This window comes from Mytilus edulis, chromosome 3, assembly GCF_963676685.1.
Source record: "Mytilus edulis chromosome 3, xbMytEdul2.2, whole genome shotgun sequence".
Lineage (NCBI taxonomy): Eukaryota > Metazoa > Mollusca > Bivalvia > Mytilida > Mytilidae > Mytilus > Mytilus edulis.
In genome coordinates this window covers 66414635-66440604 of record NC_092346.1, presented here as the reverse complement: position 1 = coordinate 66440604, position 25970 = coordinate 66414635, and the positions used below count along the sequence as shown (strand labels likewise).

At 32.4% G+C, this 25970-nt stretch overlaps 1 protein-coding gene across 1 annotated transcript; it reads right to left on the bottom strand.

Moving 5' to 3' along the window:
* Nucleotides 1–1386: 1386 nt before the first annotated feature.
* LOC139515392 (bile acid-CoA:amino acid N-acyltransferase-like) lies at nucleotides 1387–25653 on the bottom strand. Its single transcript, XM_071304961.1, has 8 exons — nucleotides 25588–25653; nucleotides 19285–19318; nucleotides 15718–15984; nucleotides 12853–13010; nucleotides 9376–9449; nucleotides 6991–7093; nucleotides 2961–3192; nucleotides 1387–1918 (listed from the first exon to the last, which is right to left on the bottom strand). The coding sequence occupies exons 1-8, from the start codon at nucleotides 25651–25653 to the stop codon at nucleotides 1800–1802; spliced, it is 1053 nt and encodes a 350-aa protein (XP_071161062.1). The 3' UTR covers nucleotides 1387–1799.
* Between the last annotated feature and the right edge of the window lie 317 nt (nucleotides 25654–25970).

Sequence of the window (25970 nt, the reverse complement as noted above, 5' to 3'; positions counted from 1 at the left end):
AAACAACAATAAATCTAACATGTATAATTATGCAAATGATGAAACCTCGGTTTGCCATGAATGCAATCCCAATCTTTACAGTGGTATTTGATTTGCGCTTACCCTGCTTCGACTCTCAATAGTTAAATCGTTTTCTCCTAAAGAATAAGAGTCATGCTCTTCCACTGAACCATACTTTGTGACGCACGACAAATTGGAAACAGTTATTAGCTCTTTATAAGAGAGGAATGCCAATGAAAAACAAATACAATTTTTTAAGTACTTGCTGAAACATGAAATTCGGTCAAGGACGAAGGACATATGACAGATGGAAACTTCGTAACATAAGGTATCTGCATATAACGTATGCTGCATCCAGGTCTTTTACCCTCTGAAATATAAAGGTTTATGTTGTCGTAACTAGATTGAAATATTTATTTCTCAAATTCAGAGACTTCCATTGCAGGCGAGACAAACAAACTATAGTTGTTCAAAGCAGTCACTGAATCATGAAAATGAGATCAAGGACAATGGACATGTTACAAACAGAGACTTCAGAACAAAAGGCATCGGACAATAAATGGCTTTCTGTCTTCTGAAAATTTAAGTTTGGTACAATGGAGCAACCATTTGACTTCAAGGGTGGTGGGTATAGTTTTTTGTCCGAGTCAGATATATATGCTCGAACATAGCACTTACACTTTTTACGTTTTTCGATCCTAGTCATTCAACTTTTAATCAAATTGGAGATAAGAATATTTTTCATGAAAAAAAATCGTAACCTCCATCTCACTCTCATTTCCCTAATAGTTTTACACTGTTGCCTCCAATGGGATAACATCCAAATTTTCTTGCATTCTTTCAAGGAATGATCTATGACTTTTGTTCCAGGTGAGATATTAAATAGTTTTTATATTTATTTGTTATATTTAAAGTCCATCGATAGTTTTAAGTCTAGAATATGAACAATATAAAATTTATAACATGGCGCATGTCAGAATGTAAAATAAAGGCATCAGTAGTGTACTGCTGTTTGAAAGTCATAAATCGATTGAGAGAAACCAAATCCGGGTTACAAACTAAAACTGAGGTGAACACATCAACTATAAGAGGAAAACGAAGAAACAATAGAAATACTTAAGGGCAAAAAAAAAAAGAAAGAAAAAAGACAATGTAACATACACAGAAACAAACTATAAGATAAAAACTGCCATTTTCCTGAATTGACAACATTGCATGACAGGACTACAGTTCAAATCAATGCAAAATCTTTTAGACACAGAAATACACAAATAAACATTACAATAGGACATTTCGACATGCTCATAGTTATCAAATGTTATATAAAAAGATATAACTTATTTTTATTGTGTAGATAGTTCTTGTTGATAAGATGAGAAGAGGTTAAGATGAGTCTAACTCAATCCCCCTACTGGCTATTTTAAGCATAAATCATAATGTTAAAAACTTGGAAGATGAATACAAAATTTTCAAGTATGATATCTGGCAAGAATCTGATTCAATATGTTTTACTCATTAATGCAGCAGCATAATAATTATGTATAGTTGTGTAGTGCATCTGTTACAAGAATTAAGTCTTACAGTGAATCACATTTATAAAATAAGACAAATATCACTAAATAACTAGTTTCTTTGCAAGTCTTTCACCGGTTTCTAAAGGGTATTCCTTATTATATAAATACTGTATCATAATAACGAAAACAAATGAGGTTTCTGTCTATTGACACTAGGATATTTGTGTGTGTCAATCTCTAAGTCAAATAAGGCATTCAAAAGATAAGTTCATCATAATTGACTGTTTAACGAATATACATTTTTCCCAGTAACACAGAATAGAAGAACATTATAATTCTATTCCAGAAGTCTTCCTGAGCCTTTGCATGAGCCTCTGTCTCACCGCCCCACACCAATGTCACTTCTGGAATAATAAAAAAAACAAGTTATATATAATGTGAAGCTGGTTAGTCTAGGTTGTTATAGAGTTTTATATAAACAAAAATTGTAAATAAATTCTGAAAAAACAAAAAACGCTACAATACATTACATAATGATATTGTATGTATCATTCTCAAAAATAGAACTTAAGCATAAGAAACAGGAATGTGTACATAGCACATGGATGCCCCACTCTCGCTTTCAGGATGTTGTATTTAAGACATTTATTGCACAGTCTCCCTTTTACTACTCTCTGTTTCAGTAATATTTTCATTAGTTTCTTTATTATTTCAGGCTATTTCCTTTGTTTAACATGGTTTTAATCAAAACAACACAAATTCACAATTGAAATTAGTTTATAAGTGCCTGATTTGATGAGGGAAAGTAGAAGAAAAATCTTAAATCAAAACAAGAGATACAGGAATGATTTGGTTTGATTTGTTTTCCGCTGTTCTTGAAAATAAATCACTATCAAATGTTTTGAGGTATCTTTTCCTATTGTTTTTATACCCCCTGGTTAATATGTATACCATTCAAAAAAAAGAAAGACAAGCTGTATCATTCTGTAACTTTTTAATAATCATTTTCCTTAAACATCTATTTCATATGTCTTTTTTTTTATAAGAAAAATATTGGTATGGTAAGTATGATGGCTGAGGCTATAGTAAGTCCATTGATTAATAACATGGTATCATTTTAAAGGGAAAGACAGATTTTATAATTCTTTACCTTTTTATATTCTTTTTCCTAACACATCAACTGCATAATGGTTTTTTTTTATTCTAAAAACATAGTGGTAAGTATGATGGCTCTATAATAAGTCCATTGGTTATTACCATGTACTATTTTAAATTGAAAGACAAATTATATAATCAAGTACGTTTTTGTATTCTTTTTACTTACATATCAACTTTATATGTTTTTTATATGAAAAATATATTGGTAAGTGTGGTGACTCTTTCAAACTTCCCTTGATTAACATATGTACCATTTAAAAAATAAAGAAAAACTGTATAATCTTATACCTTTTTGCATTTTTTTACCAAACACATCATCTTCATATGTCTTTTTATTTGAAGAAGTCACTGGTAAGTATGGTGGCTCTATTAAATGTCCTGTGTTAGGGTACCTCACTACTGTCAGATTATGTCGTTTACTCTGCGGATAGGTTTCTTGGAACATTTGAGCACATCTAGGGTGCAAACTTTGATCATCTTCTCCAACCAAATACAATATCTGTACATCTGTTTTCCATGTCTATATGTACATTATAAAGCAAACTGTAAATTGCTGTTCAGCTTGTATTCTTAATTTGCAACAATAAATTTTCTTACGTAACGTCACTATATAAAGCTCAGACCTGATAAAAATCATCTCCAATAAGGCATAAAAAGAGGGACGAAAGATACCAAAGGGACAGTCAAACTCATAAATCTAAAACAAACTGACAACGCCATGGCTAAAAATGAAAAAGACAAACAGAAAAACAATAGTTCACACGACACAACATAGAAAACTAAAGAATAAACAACACGAACCCCACCAAAAACTAGGGGTGATTTCAGGTGCTCCGGAAGGGTAAGCAGATCCTGCCCCACATGTGGCACCCGTCGTGTTGGTTATGTGATTACAAATCCGGTAAATAGTCTACTTCGGTAGGTCATATTCATGAAAGGGAAGGGGATTGTAGTTACGACGTAAGGAACATATCCGATATCATTTGTGAAACGGTTATTCCATAACGGTCAACCAACTCGTGATGGCGTCCGTAAAATTTACGAAGGGATGATTTCAACTTCACCATTTGGAACTCTTGGTTTAATAGCTTCCTTGTGAACAGCAAACCTCTATCAAGAAAATCATGATAGGAAATGCAAGCACGGGAATATCGTATCAATTGGGAGATATATACCCCGTATGCAGGTGCTGCTGGAATGTTGCTACTTAGAAATGGAAAGTTCACAATTGGAAAGCTAAAATCATCTCTTTTGTCGTAAAGTTTTGTTTTCAACCGACCCTCATTGTCAATTTCTAGATGTAAGTCAAGATATGAAGCCGACTTAACTGTATCTGTAGTATCCTTTATCTCCAATTCGATTGGATAGATGCGTTCCACATAGTCACCAAATTTTGAATTGTTTAGTGAAAGAACATCATCTATATAGCGAAAAGTAGAGTTAAAGGATATTGCTAACTTCTTATCTTTCTTCCTAAAAAGTTCCTGCATAAAGTCAGCCTCATAATAATAAAGAAACAAGTCGGCGAGTAGAGGGGCACAGTTTGTTCCCATTGGAATGCCGACAGTCTGTTAAAAACACGTCCTCCGAACGTAACAAATATGTTGTCAATTAAGAAACCAATCATCTTGATAATATCAGTTTCAGAGAACTTTTTGTTTGAATCAGAGTGATTCTTTACAAAGTAGGATTTATCCCTCCCTAAGACAAGATACTTGTATCTACGTTGGCCATTCTTTTTTATGAAGCAAAGTAATACCAACTCTCTCAATTTGTCTATTAGTTTGGAATGTGGAATACTTGTGTACAGAGTAGAAAAGTCAAATGTTTTAATACTGTTACAAGATGAAAGAGAGTTAGATTGTATGTACTCTAAAAGATCTTTTGAATTTTTAAGTATCCACATCTGATTCACGCCACCTCTAGAATAGGCAGTTTCACATAACTTTGAAGCCCGTCTTTGATTGCTGATAAAATAGATGTTAATAATTTAGAAAGAGGTTTCGTGGAGCACTTGGAAGACCCAGCAATATACCGTTGTTTGTAAGGACACTTATGTAGTTTAGGTATCCAATACAGTGATGGAAGATCCAGTTCTTCATCTTTGGTTGAAATTCCAAAGGAACATAGAACAGACCTATGATTATCCAGGATTTCCTCTTTGGTAAGTGTCGTGAGGGTATATGTTGAGTTTCCAAGTGAATTGTCAATACCTAATTCGTTTATCAAGCAGTTGATGTAGTGACTTTTACACACAAAAACGATGTTATTTGGGGCTTTATCTGCGGGGACAACAACATATTTGTCATGGAGGTCGGATAGGTGTTTTGCAACAATTGGGTCTTTAAAGATTGACGTAGCATGGGCATTGATGGACCCATTCAGTTTCTTAATTCTGATTTGTATCAACGACCTCACTGCCTTAATCCATTCGGAAAGAGTGTCTACGTCTTCCTCCTCGCGCTTAGCCCATTGCTAATTTCGATACCTCAAGAGAGCAATACAATTCAAAACAGTTATTCTTATATAAAACTTGACCTCATAGGGCAAATTATATCTTTAGCATAACAACTATTGCAATGTTTGACACTAAAATAATTGCAGAGTATTAAAATTAAATAACCTTAGTGAGCGTACTCACATACCCCACGTCCCTACATTGTCACTGGAGAAAAAAAATAACTGTAAGAAAAAAAGAAAAAAAAAATGTATAAGAATAAAAAATTGAATCATAATTTCTGTCTACATAGTATGTCCTTATTATCTACAAAGTTTCATCAAATTCTGTTGTGTGGTTTCAGAGGAGTTGTGATGACAAACTGTTGCAGAGGTATATTAAAGCAAATAAATTCAAAGGGGACATATCATCGGGAAACAAAATTAAATCATAATTTCCTGTCGATATGAACATCTAAGTAGTATGTCCTTATTATTTAAAAAGGTTTCATGAAATTTGTTATGTGCTGTCAGAGGTGTTATGATGACAAACTGTTTCAGTAGTATATTGAAACAAATAAGTTCAAAGGGGCGTAACGCCTGGAAAAAAAATCAATCGTAATTTCCTGTCCATATACACATCTGCATAGTATGTCCTTATTATCTAAAGAGGTTTCATGAAACTCTGTTGTGTGGTTTCAGAGGAGTTGTGATGACAAACTTTTGCAGTAGTATATTCAAGCAAATAAGTCCAATGGTGAGTAACTCCTAGAAAAAAAAATTGAATCGTAATTTCCTGTCGATATGCAAATCTACATAGTATGTCCTTATTATATAAAATGGTTTTTATGACATTCTTTTGTGTGGTTTAGAGGAGTTGCGATGACAAACATTTGCAGTAGTATATTGAGGCAAACAAGTCCATAGGGGCGTAACTCCTAGAAAAAAATTGAGAAGTTGCGATGACAAGAAACAGGACTGACGGACGGACAGATGGACGGACGGACAGACGGACGGACGGGTCAAAAACATTATACCCTCCGCAACTTCGTATGGGGTATAATAAATTAAAAAAGAGATAGCCAGTTGCTGTCAACAGAAAAGCTTATTTTTAAAATAAATCTTGTGAGCCATAAATCATAAAATTGAGAATGGAAATAGAGAATGTGTCAAGAAGACAACAACCCTACCAAAGAGACCTCCAATGGGTCTTCAATAAAGCAAAATCTCACATCCAGAGGCGAGCTTCATCTGGCACTTATACAAGTACCTGCTACTTCATGTTTATGTACTATTTGCTATGTGCATTACCAAACAATTAAAATAATAAAAGAAGATTTGTGAGCAGGCTCACATACCCCATGCACCCAAATTGTCACTGGGCAAACAAAAGATCACCAGATTCATAAGTTCAAAGACTCATAGCTGTTACAAAAGTCAACAAATAAAAAGCATATCTTTATGGTATGTTCTTATAATCTACAAAGTTACAAAAGTACATAAAGATCAGCATTCTAATTTGAAAGGGGCAAAATACCTTGAAACTGCTCTATGGTCGGGTTGTTGTCGCTTTGACACATTCCCCATTTCCTTTCTCAATTTTAAATTTTACATCATGATTTCCTGTCCATATGCACATCTACATACATGTTGTATGTCCTTGCTTTCTTCAAAGTGTTGTTAAATTATATGATGTGGTTTTCGAGGAGAACAGGACTGATGGACCGACTGACGGACAGACTGATGGGTTAAAAACATTATATCCTACAAAATGAAGTTCACGCATTTCATCTCTTTCTCTGACGTCAGACTTTTGTATTAATATTGCAGGTTTTTCAAGAACCCTAAAAAAATCTGTACTTTTACTAATTCAAAGACTTACTTGTGTAAGTTTTTCCCTAGTTAAATTGTCACATATGGCATCCCTTGTTCTAAGTTCAATACTGGAATCTGGCTGTACAGTTATAACAGCAGAATAATCCATACTATATTGAATTATATTAAGAATTAGAATCAATAAGTATGTTCACAATGTGGCTAGAGTCTCAGTCACACCAAATCATACTTTGTTTAGAAGAAAAAAGGTTGACTGCATGGGTGTTGGTGAATTACCAAAAAAAAAATGAATATACAATAATCAAGATGTAATTCTTGAACTGTAACTGTGAAGTTGACATTTTCTGTACAAAAGTTAGGTAACTAAGAAACATCTAAAAACATGAAAAATCGATAACAAAACTGAACAAGAATGCACATACTGATTTCTTCCTGTTTTCCTTCGTGTTAAAAGTCTGTAAAATGAAAATTTTACTACAAGAATCACATAAACTTATCATTATCAATGAACCATGGAAATGAAGGCATGGTCATATAAACTCTGCCAGACAGACATGAACACCTAACAATCATTCCAGAAACCAACTATAGCTGACAAATAAACCTTGCCAGACCATCTTTGCTAGCCAAAGGTTTTGATCCAGTCCCCTTTCTCCAACCTTGGCAGATTCTGATTAACAATGTAATGATTTCCATTGGTGGCAATTGTAACTGGCTGCATCCAATCAAAACGACCAATTCAGATTATCAGGAGTAAATAAAAAAAAATGATAATTAACTATTCCCACATGCAGATCCTGAAACAGGTCTTTACCCCAAAATCATATGACGATATTTAGTGACAATCTTAATTAGTTCTTAATCAACTTATTTAAATTTCTGTGTAAGTTTTTCACTAAATTTTTTGATGCCTGCTTCATGAAATTTGAAAATGCTAGTATATTTACACTTTCATACTGAAGACAGTTTTAGTGCTACCATTGATCAGGAATGAGCTTAATTTTATCTACCAGTAGATGGCAAAGCATTGCAACCACAAATATTGGCTTAATCAGTCAAGGGTTGAGAGGAGGGGACATGATTGTAAGCCTTGGCTAGCGAAGAAGTGCCAGACAGACATCAACACCTTACAATCAATCCATACAACAAATATAATTGACCTTTTCTTACAATATCTGAAATAGACCGAACTTAAAATATACAATGAGATTTTGATGTTGCCAGCCCTTCAGAATTGCAGAGACTTCTTTAATCTTCTTTGACAAATTAATTTCTGTGATAGATTAAATCTAAAGAAAATTCAATGCCCAAAAGTTTAAAATTTGAATGAGACCAATGAAGTTTTAAGTCATTTAGGACATAGAGTAAATATTTATTCTATTACTCATAATATTTAACTTGACAAAACAAATAATTTCCTTTTAAGTCGTCCTTGAACCATGAAAATGAGGTCAAGGATCATGGACATATATCAGACGAAAACTTTGTAACATGCAAGGAATGAAGCAGCAAAGTTTTTTAACTTCTGATATATAAAGCTTTACAAAAAAAATTAAACCTATTACTCCTCCCGTCCTCCACCACCCTATGTCCCACACTGTGCCTGCTGTGAGGTTTTTATTATTGCGAAAAATGCGACAGAGTTGTAAACGCAATAATTTAAACTCGCATTTTGAAATATTTTATATGAATTTAAAATTAAAATCGTATATAAATCTAAAATGACAAAATCGCAATAATAAATGCATGCAATAATTTCTGAGTTTCAGTATACAAGATTTATTTCAGAGAAAAAACACATCATAATGATGAAGCAAAATGAACTACGTGCATATTTGTAATCGATTACACCGAAAATGAGCATACCTTTTGCTGAAAATGTCTATATCTGATTACTGATCATCATTATGACAAGAAAAATGAACGTGCAAAATTTAATGGCAATGACAAGTGAACAACATTAAACCACTTAGTGGCAAACTTCTTTCTAGATTTGATTTCTTTTTCATAAAGGAGCATAGTATTTCCCACAAACATGTAACTAGTAATACCAAATAGGAGCAAAGAATTTTCTGCAAATTTGGATATCTGATTGTTGAAAAGTATGATGGCATATGCATAAAGCCAATACAGATTAAATTCTTTTCATTCCATAGATAAACTTGTGAGAACTCACCAAGCAAACCTCATATCATATACAAATAAACCAATCTTATTGAAATATTTCTCCTAGCCTGTGTCAACTCTTCAGTTGCAATGATCTAACTAGACTCCAGTCTACTTTTGTCAACCTATGAAATTTCTGCTTTTACATTTGATGATCCATTAAAAAAGTCTTCACTTTAGAAATTAAAACATAACATTGTAAGATTCTTTGACGTAAAGCATGCACACATGATCTGTGTTTTCATCATATTGCAAGTAAACTTACTGTACACAGTTATCAAATGGAGCCAATGGAGCTATAGAATTAAATGGACAATTAATGTTCACTACAGCTTTGACCTGAAAAATAAGCAAAGATTATCAATATAAACCAAGTACCTCAATAAATATTATCTGTAATCTGATATAAATGTGAAATTTTACTTTTGTGTAAATTTGACTATAATGAATAAATAAAGGCAACAGTAGTATACCGCTGTTCAAAACTCATAAATCCAGAAAATTGTTTGTGACCATTGGACAGCGGAATACTACTGTTTCCTTTATTTATGACCATTGAACAGCGGTATAATTTTTATAAATTTCCTGTTTACAAAACTTTGCATTTTCGAAAAAATAAGGATTTTCTTATCCCAGGCATAGATTACCTTAGCCGTATTTGGCACAACGTTTTGGAATTTTGGATCCTCAATGCTCTTCAACTTTGTTCTTGTTTGGCTTTATAAATATTTTGATTTTAGCGTCACTGATAAGTCTTATGTAGACGAAACGCGCGTCTGGCGTACTAAATAATAATCCTGGTACCTTTGATAACTATTTACTGTTGCCTTTATTTATGACCTTTGAACAGCAGTATACTATTTGTGCCTTTATTTATGACCATTGAACAGCGGTGTACTACTGTTGCCTTTATTGGTCAGTCTATTTGATTTCAGAGCAAATTAGACATTTGATTTGATACAAGTGTGTAAGTGTTTAGCTATATAATGAGTGATGCAACTTACATGTTGCATATAGTCTATATTTCCAGTAAAATTAATTGGAAATAACAATATAATTATAAGTAGGGTTCTAAAACTTTGAAAACAAAAATGAATCCACTTTTTTTTCCAGGATTTCAGTTAATTTTTGTCTTCTAAATAATTATATATCTATGTATATAACTATTCCCATTCTATCAGTGTGCTGAGGGAACAACCAAACCACAGAGAATTAACAAAGACATACTTCATTCGTTTAATCATACAAACCAAATTCAAACAGACTTTTTTTTAAAAATAATGGACATTATTTATATAACACATAGTTGAGAGGGGGATAGAAGAGATTGTTACCCCAAGAATACATCGTCACTTGAGGTTAAGCCCAGGGTGACAATGTCTTTACTATGGGTAACAATCTGGTTTACCTTTATGAATTTCAAAGCATGTTATCAATTGTCATTGAAAATTAAACCTCTGTCCCCAATGACATTTTCTGCCCAGTAGCATACAATGCATGTTTCTGGTTTTTATATAGATTAGACCGTTGGTTTTCCCGTTTAAATGGATTTACACTAGTAATTTTGGGGCCCTTTATATCTTGTTGTTCGGTGTGAGCCAGGGCTCCGTGTTGAAGGCCGTACATTGATCTATAATAGTTTACTTTTATAAATTGTTATTTGGATGGAGAGTTGTCTTATTGGCACTCACTCAACATCTTCCTATATTTATAAATATGCCTCTCTCTTTTTGCTGTGCTTTTTTTAACAAATTTTAAGGGCATACAATAAAGTAGCAAGAACAGATGATAATGTATTCCAATTTTGTGTTGTTTTTGCAAGGTATGAAATTATAAATGTGAATTTTTAAAAGTATTTTTAAAGGTAAAAGAGCAAATTGCAGGTCTTTAAAATTTGAGAAAAATAAAGACTGTGTATTTGTCTATCATCAATGGATGCATACATTACACGGGTTATGTTCTTCTCATATATGTTATGATGGTATGATACTAAACCCCTAACGGGAAGGATTGTGCCTGATGTTCATATGATGAAATCATAATCTTTCAGTCAGTTTAGTTGAAGTCTGGAGCTGGCATGTCAGTTAACTGCTAGTAGTCTGTTGTTATTTATGTATTATTGTCATTTTGTTTATTTTCTTTGGTTACATCTTCTGACATCAGACTCGGATTTCTCTTGAACTGAATTTTAATGTGCGTATTGTTATGCGTTTACTTTACTACATTGGTTAGAGGTATAGGGGGAGGGTTGAGATCTCACAAACATGTTTAACCCCGCCGCATTTTTGCGCCTGTCCCAAGTCAGGAGCCTCTGGCCTTTGTTAGTCTTGTATTATTTTAATTTTAGTTTCTTGTGTACAATTTGGATTTTAGTATGGCGTTCATTATCACTGGACTAGTATATATTTGTTTAGGGGCCAGCTGAAGGACGCCTCCGGGTGCGGGAATTTCTCGCTACATTGAAGACCTGTTGGTGACCCTCTGCTGTTGTTTTTTTTATTTGGGCGGGTTGTTGTCTCTTTGACACATTCCCCATTTCCATTCTCAATTTTATTACAGTTATTTTCATAGCGTTTTGAAATGTATTTATGTATAGTGTATATCTGGAATAGCTGAACAATTATGTTGTATTAATTAATCACTGTAATGTTATCTAGCACCAACAAAAGAAAAATTGGATCTCTAGCATTTATAGAATTAGGTCGCATGAATCCTTATTTTTTGTCTTTTTTGTCCAATCGACTATGTTTTGTTTGAAAAATGTTTAATTTAAAAAAAAATCAACAGTTGATTTTTTTTAATTATTTGTTTTGGCAAGACAGAAAACTGAAATGGCAACAGACAAAATCATTTCAGTATTTCCCAACAATCCATAAGTGAAGATATGCAATGCCTATATGCTGGTAGTCAAATAAGATGCTACGTATAGAGAGTGGTCAAGCCATGCAAATTTCAGTTTCTACTAAAGAATTAAAAGTGTTAAATCTTAAGTTTCACTAAATACAAACTGGATTTTTGTGTTCACTAAGTGTATAAATAAGTTCTATCTGTTGACCCTATAGTAATAAAATTCTTACAGCAGTGATGTTTTACCTGTGTTCCCCCTTTAGATACTCCCAATATTCCTATACCTGTTTTCATAATGTCAGAATGACTACAGAACCATGTTATTGCTTCCTGTAAATATAAATATGCTCATACTTTATACGAGTTTGTGATGCATGTACTGATAAATAAAAATATTTTCCTTCAAAAAGTCTCTTAATAAAGTTATTAAGAAAAACTTACATGTTCATGTATGGAGTTGTTTTCAAAAAGCAATGTAATATTTCTGTTTATCATCTGAAATCTTCAACCATAATTGAAAATATATATTGTCAGTGCAATTAAATATGTTAATTGATATAAAAATTCAGATAAAAGTAATTCTTAATATCAATTGATATACGCTATTTTGTTTTCAGTCATGAAGCGAGTCGTGTGACCTAATGTTTTCTGATGGTTCTGATCGATGGAAAACATTTCACTAGTTGTTCAACTTGCAATAAGTTTGAAATATTCTACAGACAATAGATTCTAGTTTTGTCACTCTAAAATAGAATGTAACATTCATGGGGCCTGTAATAATGAATTTGACACCATAAAAATAAACCTTTTTATACACATAGAAATTAGTGTCATGTAGTATCTTAATTGATATTAACAATCTATAATACAATGTATATTTCATCTTGTTAAATACCTGCAAATATGATGTCTCAATTTCGTCAACTTCATTGGAACTCATATAACATAAAGCAAATGTAATAAATCCTTTGTTAGCAAGCATGGCAGCCCTGAACTCCATTATACCTCCAACAGTACCAAACATATCTAACACTCCAGGAAATGGACCATGCCCTGGAATACACAAAGACAACACACAATATATATATATAAATATATATATAAATATATAACTATTCCAAATGTCAGCACAACAATGTTAAATCTGCAAATTGCAGAAGCAAATATTTGTTCTTCCCTGGCAGGGATTTGAAATCATGATATTGGGTCATAGGTTTTTAAAATTGCTTACAAGCAACAAGACGTCAAGTAGCAAAATGAAGAGCTAAAACAAAGATCAAATAATTTCCTTTCGTAAAAGCCAACAAAAAAATTGGTTGAAAATTCTTTATTCTCAAAAGTAACTGCCGACTATTTTAGTTTTATCCTGAACAGATGTTTGAAACAGAGGAGTGAACATTCTTATGTTAAACTTAAAGTTGTGTATTATGTAATTCTCGTGACTTTTTATGAAATTCTTTAATAAAAAAACACTTTCTTTAAGTAATTTTACTTATCAAACAATTGATAATAAAATTTGACTAATAACCCTAAAATAATCTTAAAATAATACCGACAAAGGAATGCATATCTTCCTTCTATTAACTCGATTGTGTGCTCATATCTCCTTGCAATTACAACGTACAGAACCAACACCCATTACATAATCACAATGAAAGAGCCTTTAATCAGTTAAGGTAGATTCATGGTATACCGCCATCTTGGATTGTACAATCTCAGTACAAAATTGGTCTAGTTATTTGCCCAAATCTGCAAATTTGGAGACAGATTTGCAATTTAATGGTTTAACTTAGACTGTTTATTTATATAAAGAAAACTTGTTGATTTATTGTATTATTCAAAATATTTTAACAAATATCAATGTTTTTGGTTTTTAAAATTATTTTTTCAAATGAGCCATTTAGGGGGAGATAACTCTTTTAGTACGAAATTTATACTGGACTAATAGGAACAAATTTTATTTTTACTTGTAGTAAGAAAACAAGTTCGGTGACACCATTTTTTCTTTTTATATTCTTAAAACATATTATGAAACCTATCTTCTCACAATTTATTTCAAAATTCTATTTCACGGAAAAAAATTTATGTACAATAATGTGTTTTTTCATGAACAAACTAACCAAATTTAGGCAATTTTCAACGATTCATAGCTTGAAAAATAAGACGGTGACCCATACTTTTTATTGTATTTTTGAAAAAAGCATAGTAAAATCTTCATTTTCGCAAATTATAAGAAAATTCTGTCTCAATTAATATATACTTATGATCTACCTTAAGTCATATAAAACACTTAATATTCACTGATTGATACAAAAACTTCAAGCACAAATATCAATATCAAACTCTTGGAGAATTATTTAAATATATATTTTAAATAATAGACTCCGATTAAACTGAATTATCTTTTTATTGTATATTATTCATTTCATCTGTGATACAAATTGATTTTTTTCTTCTTTAATATTTAAATTGCTTCACCTGACCATCAATAAATTTTAATTGCATTAAAGATCCTTAAATAGGTCAAAATAATTCAGTCTGGGTCCGGTATCCAGTCCGTGATCCAGTCCGTGTCTGGCGTCCAGTCCAGGTTTCATATGTAATGAAGCACTCCACAGTTAGAAAATAAAATTAAAAATGAGCCACAAAATGTTTTATCATCTATTCCACCTGGATTTCTAATACATTAACCTAACTGTTTGTATTGTACATGTGCATATGTATGTAATCAGTATCTTCCATAGATTTGATTTTCAAAAGTTAAAAGGGTGAAAAATAATTCCTTTTATATGTATCCATGGCAACATTCTTCATTTATTTAACAAAAAATATTGCAAAAGGGGGGGGGGGTAAACATGTCACATATCCCCCCAAAATTTGGATCAAACTAGAATTTCAATGCCTTTGAGTGATACCTTTTTAGAAACTGTTGACATTTATCTTCCTAATGATCAAATGAAAAATGGTGTCTTTCGCCTCATTTTTTCGTAAAATTTCGTTCGTGCGAAAAAAAAGTTGGAAAAAACATTACAATAATTGCCGGACCAATGTATGGTATGGACATGCAAATACGGACTGTCACACAGAAAACAGCCTATATTACATACATTACATAATCTTTATGTTCATATAAACCCAATACGAAGGCCATTTTAGTACTCAGCTATCCAAAAATTATTTTTATTGCACACTAGCTCTCATATTTGAAAAATCCACAGGGGCCAAAATGCGAAACTACACATCTAACTGTGGAGTGCTACCTAAGTCTGGGTCCGGAGTCCGGTCCGGTCCCGGTTTCAGTGCATGCATACCCTCAACAAGTGACAACTCTACGACAGATCCATCCATTGAATCACTCCTGAAGGTGATACACAGCTGAAAACATATATTCATAATTACTCTAAATGTCGGCCAAGAGAAGCATTTTGTCAACACCACCTACACTGTGTCCAGCGCTCTAGACAACTTGGACACCTAGACTGAACTAAAAATTCAGCTTTCAGTGGCCTAGTGATACCCTTTACGTGTTAGTAGAATCTAAGCAAAATCCGTGATTAACGATTTCTTAAATTTTTAGGCCAGGAATTCAGGGTGTTTACTCAATATATATACATTTTGTTAACCTCAAAGCACTATGTATTTTTGTAGCGATTTTGTAAATGGTCTGCAACCAATAGTTTTTTTACAGAGGGAAATAACACATACCTACATGTATATTATGAACATGAATAAAATTACTAATAGGACTTTATTAACTGACCTGGAGGAATAAAGAGTGTGCCTTTCAGTCTGTCATGCTTTATTTCTACTCTAGTTACATCATTTCTTTTAAATAAACTCTCTATTGTCTTCATTGCTAAGGGTTTGAATTTATCTGAATGAACATTCTCCAAGGTTAGATGACCTTCATAAAGAGGTATTGTCACTTCCTGTGGTGTCTTTACTGTCCTTTTCATATATCGTCTTCCTGCAGGTTCTTGTCCAGGATCTTGTATCATACTCCAAAATAATCCCATTGGTTTGATACCTAAAATGCAAAAGGTTTTAAATATCTCTCTATAATCTTCATAGCAATTCTTCAATTCTAAATACTTGAATACAAAAGTAATGTGGGTTTTAAATATGTTTCTATGATCTTCACAGCAATGCTTTAATTCTAAATACTTGGATACAAAAGTAATGTGTTTTTTATAAGATAAATATGAATCAAATCCTAAAACACAATTGTATATATAACTTATATAACCTTATTTTATTTAAACATCACTGATGAGTCAGGCGTACAAAAACATAATTCTGGTATACAAGATGGATTAATTCATGTTGTAAGTTCTTTAATTTCTTCTGTATTGTATTTATTCTGATAATTTTTTTCTTCTTCCACCAAATTTGTATCTTGTTTGTAATTTTGTTTCACAAGATAACGATTCTATAATTTGTATATTAAACAATTATTGCGCTTTTAAAATTGACCCTGTTTAGTCAAAGACTTTTTATTGTAAGAGTTATTGTCCCAAACACTGTTTTTGTTGTTCTTGTATCTCCTCCGGATCAGTAACCCTCAAAGAAATCAACAAATTTATTTCACCAAATTTCTTGTTTTATCCTCAGGATGTTTTGTCCAGTTTTGACCAAAACAACATGAAGACTCAATCAGAGACTTATTTCCCCTTCTGTTTTTGTCATAAGTGGTCTATTAATGTATTGAATAAATGGTAAGTGATAGAGACCTAAAGTATTTTGATATGAGGTCCTTGGTTCCCTTAAATAAGATTGAGGTCAAGGTCAACTGTCAAGGTCATATTCTAAATTTTGACTCTTCCTTGTTTTATAATTTTCTCTTTCACTTTTAAAGATATACATAAAAGAAGTAGTGCAAAATGTTTGCCTCATTGTGATGAAGATATGATATGTTTGGTCTGAAACAATCCAATGAGATCTTTAGGAGTTATTGTCCCTGAAAATGTTAAATTTTAGGTTAATTGACTATTACTCCAACTTGGTATATCTAATACCCATAGGCTCTTTTGCAAAATGTTGGGTGGCATATGACCTTGAAAAATATCAACCAGAAGTGACCTTGAGTAAACAGGGAGTACTTATTTTATCTATAAGTACCTGCTACTACATATTTTTAAATAGACAAACATAAACATCATTTCATTTCAGAGAAGTGAGACATAATTCAATTTGAACTTAAGATCTTTAGTGTAGAAGCTAAAAATGTTTATTTGAAAAAAGTAGTTGAACTTTACTTATATGTTTAATGAACTATCTTTTCATTTGAAGTGAGTCATTGGTATAAAAAAGGAGATGTGATATGTTTGGCAATGAGACATCTATTCTCCAAAACCAAACAACAAAGATGTAAACAACACCAGCTTTAGTCTAGGAAAACATAGTTCATTTATGAAATTGGCTTTAGACTAGCTGTCAGAAGCTGTGAGTACTCTTTTATATATAGTACTTTGGGTTTTTGTATTTCAATAAGGATTTTGTTCATCTTTGTGACAATCTGACAAGTTTATTTTTTCCAACTTATTTTCATCACATTCTGTGTATGCCTGTCCCTAGTCTAGAGCATTTAATGTAACTCAGTGTTCTCCCCAGGGCCGTTTAGCATCATCTTCAATGTGATGCTATCTGAAGTGGTTTTCTTTAAGGTTATGTTATGGATGTGATGCTATAATTTTTAAAAACAAGATGGTATTTCAATTTCCCCTATTTACCCGGATGCTGAATGGAATATCTGGGTAGAACACTGATGTATATCTGTCATTGGTTGCTGTCTGCCATGCATGTATTTAGTTTTTTTATCAGAATTATAATTCAGAATAAATCAGGCCATTGGTTTTCTACTTTAAATTGTTTCTTATTTTGTCATGCTGAAGCCTTTTACACCTTACCATAGGGTATAGGGTTTGCTCATATACACATGGAAAAAAGTATTGCAACACCTTGATGTTTTAAAACTTGAAAAATCAGTCTATTATTTTGGATAGAATATGATAAAATATTTGTAAAATAATATTGAAACGTAGTTAATGATGACATTGGCTTTAAAACGAACAAAAAGTTAATGAAAAAAAAAGTTTTATCTAACCAAAAATTTTATAACAAAATGAAGTGTTTTTGGTACAAAAAAAATGCATTTTACAACTTTTGCTGTAGTCGAACTTTACAATGTCAGACATTTCAAAATTAATCTTTAGATGATTGTTCACATCATGGTTGATCGTTATACGCCAAAGAATTAGTACTTTGTGCGCAGCCTCCATTCAAACGGATAACCGCATCTTAACGTCTTCTGATTCCTGCCATAAGTCGACTAATTTGTTTCTAAGGTAGCAGCAACCATTCTTGACGAAGGGTATTGTTTATTTCATGACGTGTTTGAACTGGGATGTCCTTTTGTGCACTTTACGCCCAATAGTGTACCATATATGCTCGATATGGTTCAAATTCGGACTACAATTGGGCCAAGGAAGATAAACCGAATTCCATTGGAACAATGGATCTTCCTCCACGACGCCAATTTCCAACTTTGGCGAACTCTGCACTATATTGGATACGCGAATCTGTGTGTCTGTTCGTAGGCAAAGGTCCCCGAAATGGTATTATCGCACGATAACCAGTAGCGATGAGCCAATCTCGAACAGTTCTAGTTTAAAGGCTCCTGTATGGTCATCACTCTCTTTTTAGGATTGTATTTTTTGCAATGGGTTTCCTTCTGACCAACCTTCATTATGCTTGATTTTCACTAGCAGATGTTATAGGGGGTCTTCCTGCCCTCGGAAGGTCTTTAACATCGTTTCTTGACTGATTTTTATTCTCAAAACGACTTATAGTGGAATGGTGATGACCAACAATACGTACAATTGTCACAGCGACATACCTGCTTCCCTCATGCTGATTATCAGTTATGAGTTGTGGATGACCAATTACAAGGTCTCAATCACATAAATTTATAAACTTGGTTATTTTAAGTGTTAAAAACAATGGGGTAAAAACAGCTGTTTTAGTGTTTACGAGTACAGTACCTGCATGTGCATATAAGAACTGATAGAGTCGATATTTATTGATTAAACTCAGGTGATATTTGAATAATGTGTAATTAGTTATATTTCAACAAATTATTCAACAAAAAAATTAAAAGTGTTTTTTTAATTTGAATTTCAATTTGGTGTTGCAATACTTTTTTCCATGTGTATAGTTGGAAGCAATACAGTACCTTTTGTTTATTTATACATCCTCCTTATTTGTTGGATATTTGTATCATTGACATTCATTGTTTCATATTTTTGTACAAGGTTTTATATTATGATACCTGTATATGTTCCTGACAGTGATGAGTGATGTGCCTAAGATATTGAACCATTTTTATCTGCTGTGTAACAAGCAAATGATGAAAAATTAGAATTTCCTTCAAATGTCAAGGCTTTTACAGTTGTTTTCTGGTATGCTTCTAGTCCACAAATCAAAACCTGTAATTTATCATCAACTAGTGGATTGTCTGGTGATATCAAACTGTCTGGCATCTAAAAAAAAGTGTTTAAATTTCTGATCTGGTCAAAATTATATCATAGTTTAAATAATTATAGGTAAAATTTAGTCATCATCTTAGTATGTGCAGATGTTGATATCATTTCAAACCCATAAACATGAAATTGAAAGATAGTATAATAAAATCTAGAAGAGCAAAATTAAGTAATAAGACATGAGTGGCGCCAAGCTGTTCTTCAATAATACAACAGTAATGATTGTGTTCACTCACTCATTATCTTTGGGAATACATTGTGTGTTGTCTCCCTTTTCCTATATAGTTTCAGTTTCAATAAAAAAAAATCTTCACCTATTTGATATATATATTTATCACATATTTTGTACTGATATGTACGTTTTTGCATGGCCAATAATAGCCGGAAGTCAAGGTTGGTTATCAGCCCTCAGGGCCGATATCGATATCAGCCCTCGAAATCCATATCAAGCCCCCGAGTTTAACTTCCGGTAACCTGTCAATCAAAGGCTATTTGTAAACAAGTTGAACACAATGAAAAGAAATTTAAAAAGTTACAAATGTGCTGTAGAAGAAAAAAGTAGAAATCAACAGTGAAAATCACAAAAGTTCCCGTAAAATTTTGACGTCATGAGGAATTTAGAAAATATATGACGCCACATTGGAATGAGTAGCGATATAGGATTCTTCGAAGCATTTTTTAACATTTGTAATGTAACACTTTAAAGTCGTTTAATATTTGCAATTCTTAGAATTAGTATATTTATTGTTAATTATTTCTGAAACTTTTCACAAAACGTTGTTAACCTACTGTGATACGAACTTTTTTTTAACTCACAGTGATACATTTATCTTTTTTTTTTGTTAAATATCTTTTTGATTTTTGATGAAATATCAAACATAATTAGGTGTAAGCTATTTGTTTTCTCCTGCTTGAAAATATGTGATAAATAGATTATGACATGTCATTTTCCATATGGTCCATGGTATCATCCCACGACCCATATCAAGCCCTCGGGCTAAAGCCCTCTGGCTTGATATGGGAGTCTAGGGCTGATACCAGGGCCATATGGAAAATGCCATGTAATAATCTATAAATATATTTACTTTGGGTTACAAAACACAACGATAACGGACAGCCCTCGTATTAATTCCGAGTTTCGACAATGTGACAGTCTTTCAAAACAAAGCTGTGAGGGGGCATCGACCCCACATTTATTCACCAAAAAATGCATCATAAAAAGCCCTTAAACAAAGGGTGGGTGCCATGTCCAAATCTCTTGTGTTTTCATATAATTTAGACCGTTGGTTTCTCCGTTTGAATGGTTTAACACTAGTAATTTTTTAGGGCCTTTTATAGCTTGCTGTTCGGTATAAGCCAGGGCTCGAAGGCCGTACATTGACCTATAATGCTTTACTTTTTTTTTAAATTATTACTTGGATTGAGTGTTCATTGTATCATTGGCACGCATACCACATCTTCCTATATCTATATGTATAATAAAATGTAGTCTGGACACTGAGACTTCTATCGCACATCATGAGTACAGTTATATTCAGAAAAAAAGTAAAATAATAAAACAACCGAACTCGAAGTAAAATTCAAATTGGAAAGGCCAATATCAAATGCCAAAATCAAAAGCTCAAACCAAGGAGGTTATTCTAAACCTCCTTTCTCAAACACTTCAACCGGATGGGAAAACAAACTCAGTAACGATTATAATAATCTAAGGTATAGTAGAGGTGGTAAAGGGTTATTTTCGTGTAAGGTTTTCAGCCTTTTATTTCACTTAATTCGTGTTCTCCTTATTTATTTTCTGTGCTTAGTGCCGGTACTCTTATAATATCTCGAGCTTGAGCCGCATTCAGTGATTAAATGATAAACCAGGAGTAATTCAAAGTTAGCCCGGATATTGTTTTATATTATGCAATTATGTAAGGTATGTAATAAATTCCATTATATGTATGGTATGTAATAAATTCCATCAAATGTATGGTATGTAATAAATTCCATCATATGTATGGTTTTCGTATGTAATAAATTCCATCATATGTATGGTATGTACTAAATTCCATTATAAGTATGGTATGTAATAAATTCCATCAAATGTATGGTATGTAATAATTTCCATCAAATGAATGGTATGTAATAAATTCCATCATATGTATGGTTTCCGTATGTAATAAATTACATCATATGTATGGTTTCCGTATGTAATCAATTCCATCATAATTATGTATGGTATGTTATAAATTCCATCAAATGAATGGTATGTAATAAATTCCATCATATGTATGGTTTCCGTATGTAATAAATTACATCATATGTATGGTTTCCGTATGTAATCAATTCCATCATAATTATGTATGGTATGTTATGAATTCCATCATATGTATGGTATGTAATAGATTCCATCAAATTATCATAAATATTTTTTTCTTTCCAATCATATGCAACTAGCGAACGCTAAAAGGCGGTGACAGCAGTGTCTTGACTATATGTCCATTAATAATGACTACGTGATCTCCAAGAGTGGTTGAGTTATAACTTCTATATAAAAAATAAGTGGCATGATTGACAATAAGAAAACTCTACACAAGAAACAAATGACACAGAAATTTACAACTCACTGTATAGGTCACCGTACGGCCTTCAATAATAAGCACAGCCCATGCCGCATAGTCAGCTATAAAATGCCCCGAAATAACAAATGTATTCATAACAATTCCATCAAGAAAACTAAAAGGCCTAAGTTATGTACAAAAATGAATAAAAACAAATATGTAACACACCAACAAAAGACAACTACTGAATTGCAGGCTCCTGACAACCTCCTCCTAACCTGGTGTAACAGTACAACATAAGAACGAACTATAAAAATTAGTTAAAAAAGGCTGAACTCATCATATGGATACAAATAGAAATACATTTAACAAAAATATAGAGTAGCTGGGTATTTGTATATCCCAACAACAAAAAGACACTAACTACAGATCTGAGAGTACTCTCGGTTACTGACAGCTAGTTCAAAGCCACTAACAACTAATTATAAAAATATGCATCTAAGACTAAATCAACAATTAGTTCACATCCAACATCCAATGGATTTAGCGTAAAGACGTCATAAACAGTCAGAGAAGAACATGGTCCCTTGTGGAGAACTGTTTCATTGGCAATCATACCACATCTTTCTTTTTTATAATGACTTTGTGTCAATGCAATGTACTTTTTCCTTAGCATTACGATGCCACTTATTTCTCGTGCTTCGTTTTTCTCGATTTTTATTTTTTCGTGCAACGTTTTTGCGATTTTCATTTCACGTGTTTCCGTTTTCATTGTATATTTTTTTAATGTTAACCTTCCTCAATTCATGCGATTTCGGGTGTGTCAATTAAGAGAAAAGAAATAATCAAACATCAGTACATCTTAGAGACTATAATTTGTTTTGCAATACACTCGTATCTATATTTTAACTTATCCGACCTTATCTGAATATTCACTGCATGTATTTCTTTAATCATTCTAATAACGATGCGAAACAGATTATATTCACGAAGGACGTATTTCCCATTGTCATTTTTCATTTTCTTAATTTGTTATTTCAAAGCTATTATTATTTTATAATCATTTTAATTGACTAAAATTATTTGCGATACTAATCAGCAATTCACGTGTCATGTCTCGTGTACATGTTGCAGAACAATAGGAATTCTGTAGGATTCAGAAGTTTTTAGTTCAAATTAGAATTCCTTTATTTAGTAGTAGAAATACAGATTTCTATGTGATTAGGCGAATCCTGGATTGTACTATCATTACTTTAGAAGACAAAATAACAATAGTATTTTGGTTTACTTCATAACGAAATAAAATTTCTATAGTTTTATCAAAACTAGTCTTGTCTTGTCTGAGAACATAACATAAAATTTAAAATTTAATTTATTTCACCATAATAGACCATTTCTAAAAGTCCTTTAATCTTAACTATTAAGAATTTACAACTGCAATGTTTTACAACCCTTTAGTGTATTTGCCAACATGTGATGGCACGATAAATACCCATCATAGATCATTTAGATAGATTTGGCATATTATTAAAGGAATTATTTAAAAATATTCAGTTAAAATATTAAATAAAACGGTAAATCTCATTTACAAGATAAGCCATTTTGATGAAAGAGATCTGATTAAGGCATCATTCGGACCCGTATCTTGTTTCCCACTAATCAACGTCACGCGACACTTCCACCTTACACATGTTACATTGGACTAGCCACTCTTGTTTCAAAAACCCATCCACCTCCCCCTAATAAAAATTTCTCTTGCCTGCTGCAGTTTATTATTTTTTCAGGATGACCAGAAAAAGCCGGATTCATAATGTAATTGGACTAAATAGGTTAATTTTTGTGAGTAGTTTTTATCTTTATGCGTCATTAGTTTGTCCGCCAGGAATGCATTTAACTTTTACTTTTCCTTTGTTAAAGATCAGCATTTATCTTGATTTCCTGATTTTAATTTTTTCATTATATTGTGATAAAATGATTCGTTACAGTCAAAAAAAAATTGGCGAGGGGTCTGGGGGCCGCTTAAGGCCCCAGAAGCTCTGAGAAAAATAACGCAAAATCGTGCTTCTGAGCGTTTCCCGGACTCTTTCTAAAATAGAAACGCAAATCATTTTAGCTATTTTTTCGACAATATTCTGGTCTAAAAGCAAAAACATATAGATTCATTGTTATTTAAGACTTTAAAGTTTTAGGGAAATTCAAAACATTAAAAGACCGATATGTAGGATAAAGCAAAAATCGTAATTCTCATAATCATTAATACCGGATCTGTCTGTCTGTTCTTGTCTTGTATTGTGCTGACTTGAGATTTTTTATGACTAGATTTAAATATAGTGACAGTCATTATTGCAGTTATATACGTTAAATACAACGGTACTGCTCAAGTCGACACTAGGGACCATATTGACCTTGTTTTACGGTATTTATGATTCTTTTATTATTGAAGACCCAACAGCAACTATCAAGATGAAGAACAGGAATAAAAACTTTGACCATTGATCATTTGTATTTTTTTCTATACATTGACATTGTGTGCGATTAGCTCCCGTGCACGTGTACTTCATATTCCTTCATTTTCTGTTAAAGGGTCTGAACACGGCTTAATGCAAATTCAACCCTTGAATGTAAAAGGTCATATGGCAGTACATTGGTGTTTTTTTCAACAAATGATTTGATACCGGGAAATTGGTGGTCTTACTTTAATTTAAACCATGTCAGCTATCTAGTTTTATCCACAGGCGCTTGGGTATATGATACAGTTATTTTTTTTAATTTTTTTGTTGATTAAGATATTCAATTTTCTATATTTATAATACATATCTATCACTTCTGTGCATATCTCACCTACAGAAAAGACCTAATTTTGCAATCCATACTAAGAAAAATTGGGTATGGTTTTATATACAAGAAAGGCAGTTTCGTATTCTATGATATCAAGTTCAATTCTCCATGCAGAAACGACCACTTTTTTCTGTCCAGTAGCATCGTACAGTATATTCTTAAAATATTTTCTCGCATAATGCCTGGACATCGGTGGACATGCAACATTACACAATGTGACACGTTTACAAATGAAATCAACACTCAGGCTATACTAAGTCATTAAGTAGGACAATAATGAACAAAAGACAAACCCGGGACACAGAAGTACAAACAATAGACCATCAACTCTGAAAACCAAAAGTAAAATAGAAACATGGATTACGAAAAATATACAGAGTGAAGAGAACTTGCTTCTTGCATGACAATTTCAGAGAAACCAATTTGATATGAAGATAATCATATGAAGACAATCTTTTGTTTTATTTTTTTTTTTTTTTTTTTAATTTAAAACATGAGGCCTCAATGTAGTTACGGCCTGCCTTACCCTGTTTGTACATATAAGAAATAAATGTCTACTTTACATTATCCCTAGATAACGAGTTCCTTGTAACTCATTAACATTGTATTTGGAAATAGTATCTTTAATGTCCCAGATTGTATATTGTAATTGTGTATCAAAAGTTCATTTGGAAATTAGAATGGCCGGTAATTTGACGTCTAATTGGATACCGTATTCACTGACAAGTTTGCTTCATTTTCAGAACAATAGCCTTGACTATTTTCTAATTGCGTCATTTGTGCTGCAGTTTATATAATTATTTAAGGAAAACGCAATTTTGTCAATGCATAGTAAGACTGTTGAAGTGATCTATCCATATCAATAAAAGTAAAGTCGTACTTCCAAAGCACCTTTTTCTAAGGTAACGCATGGTTTTAGCATTACTAGTATTTAAACTTTAGTTGTTTATGCAGTGTTTACAAATAGTTTTTTTATGTATCTTCATGTTCTCTTTTACTATGAGATGTCTATTTTTTTATTCGGCTCATGGTTTTGGAATGGCCTTGTGATCTTAAAGGGGCACTAGCTACGATATATATAAAAAAATAAAGTA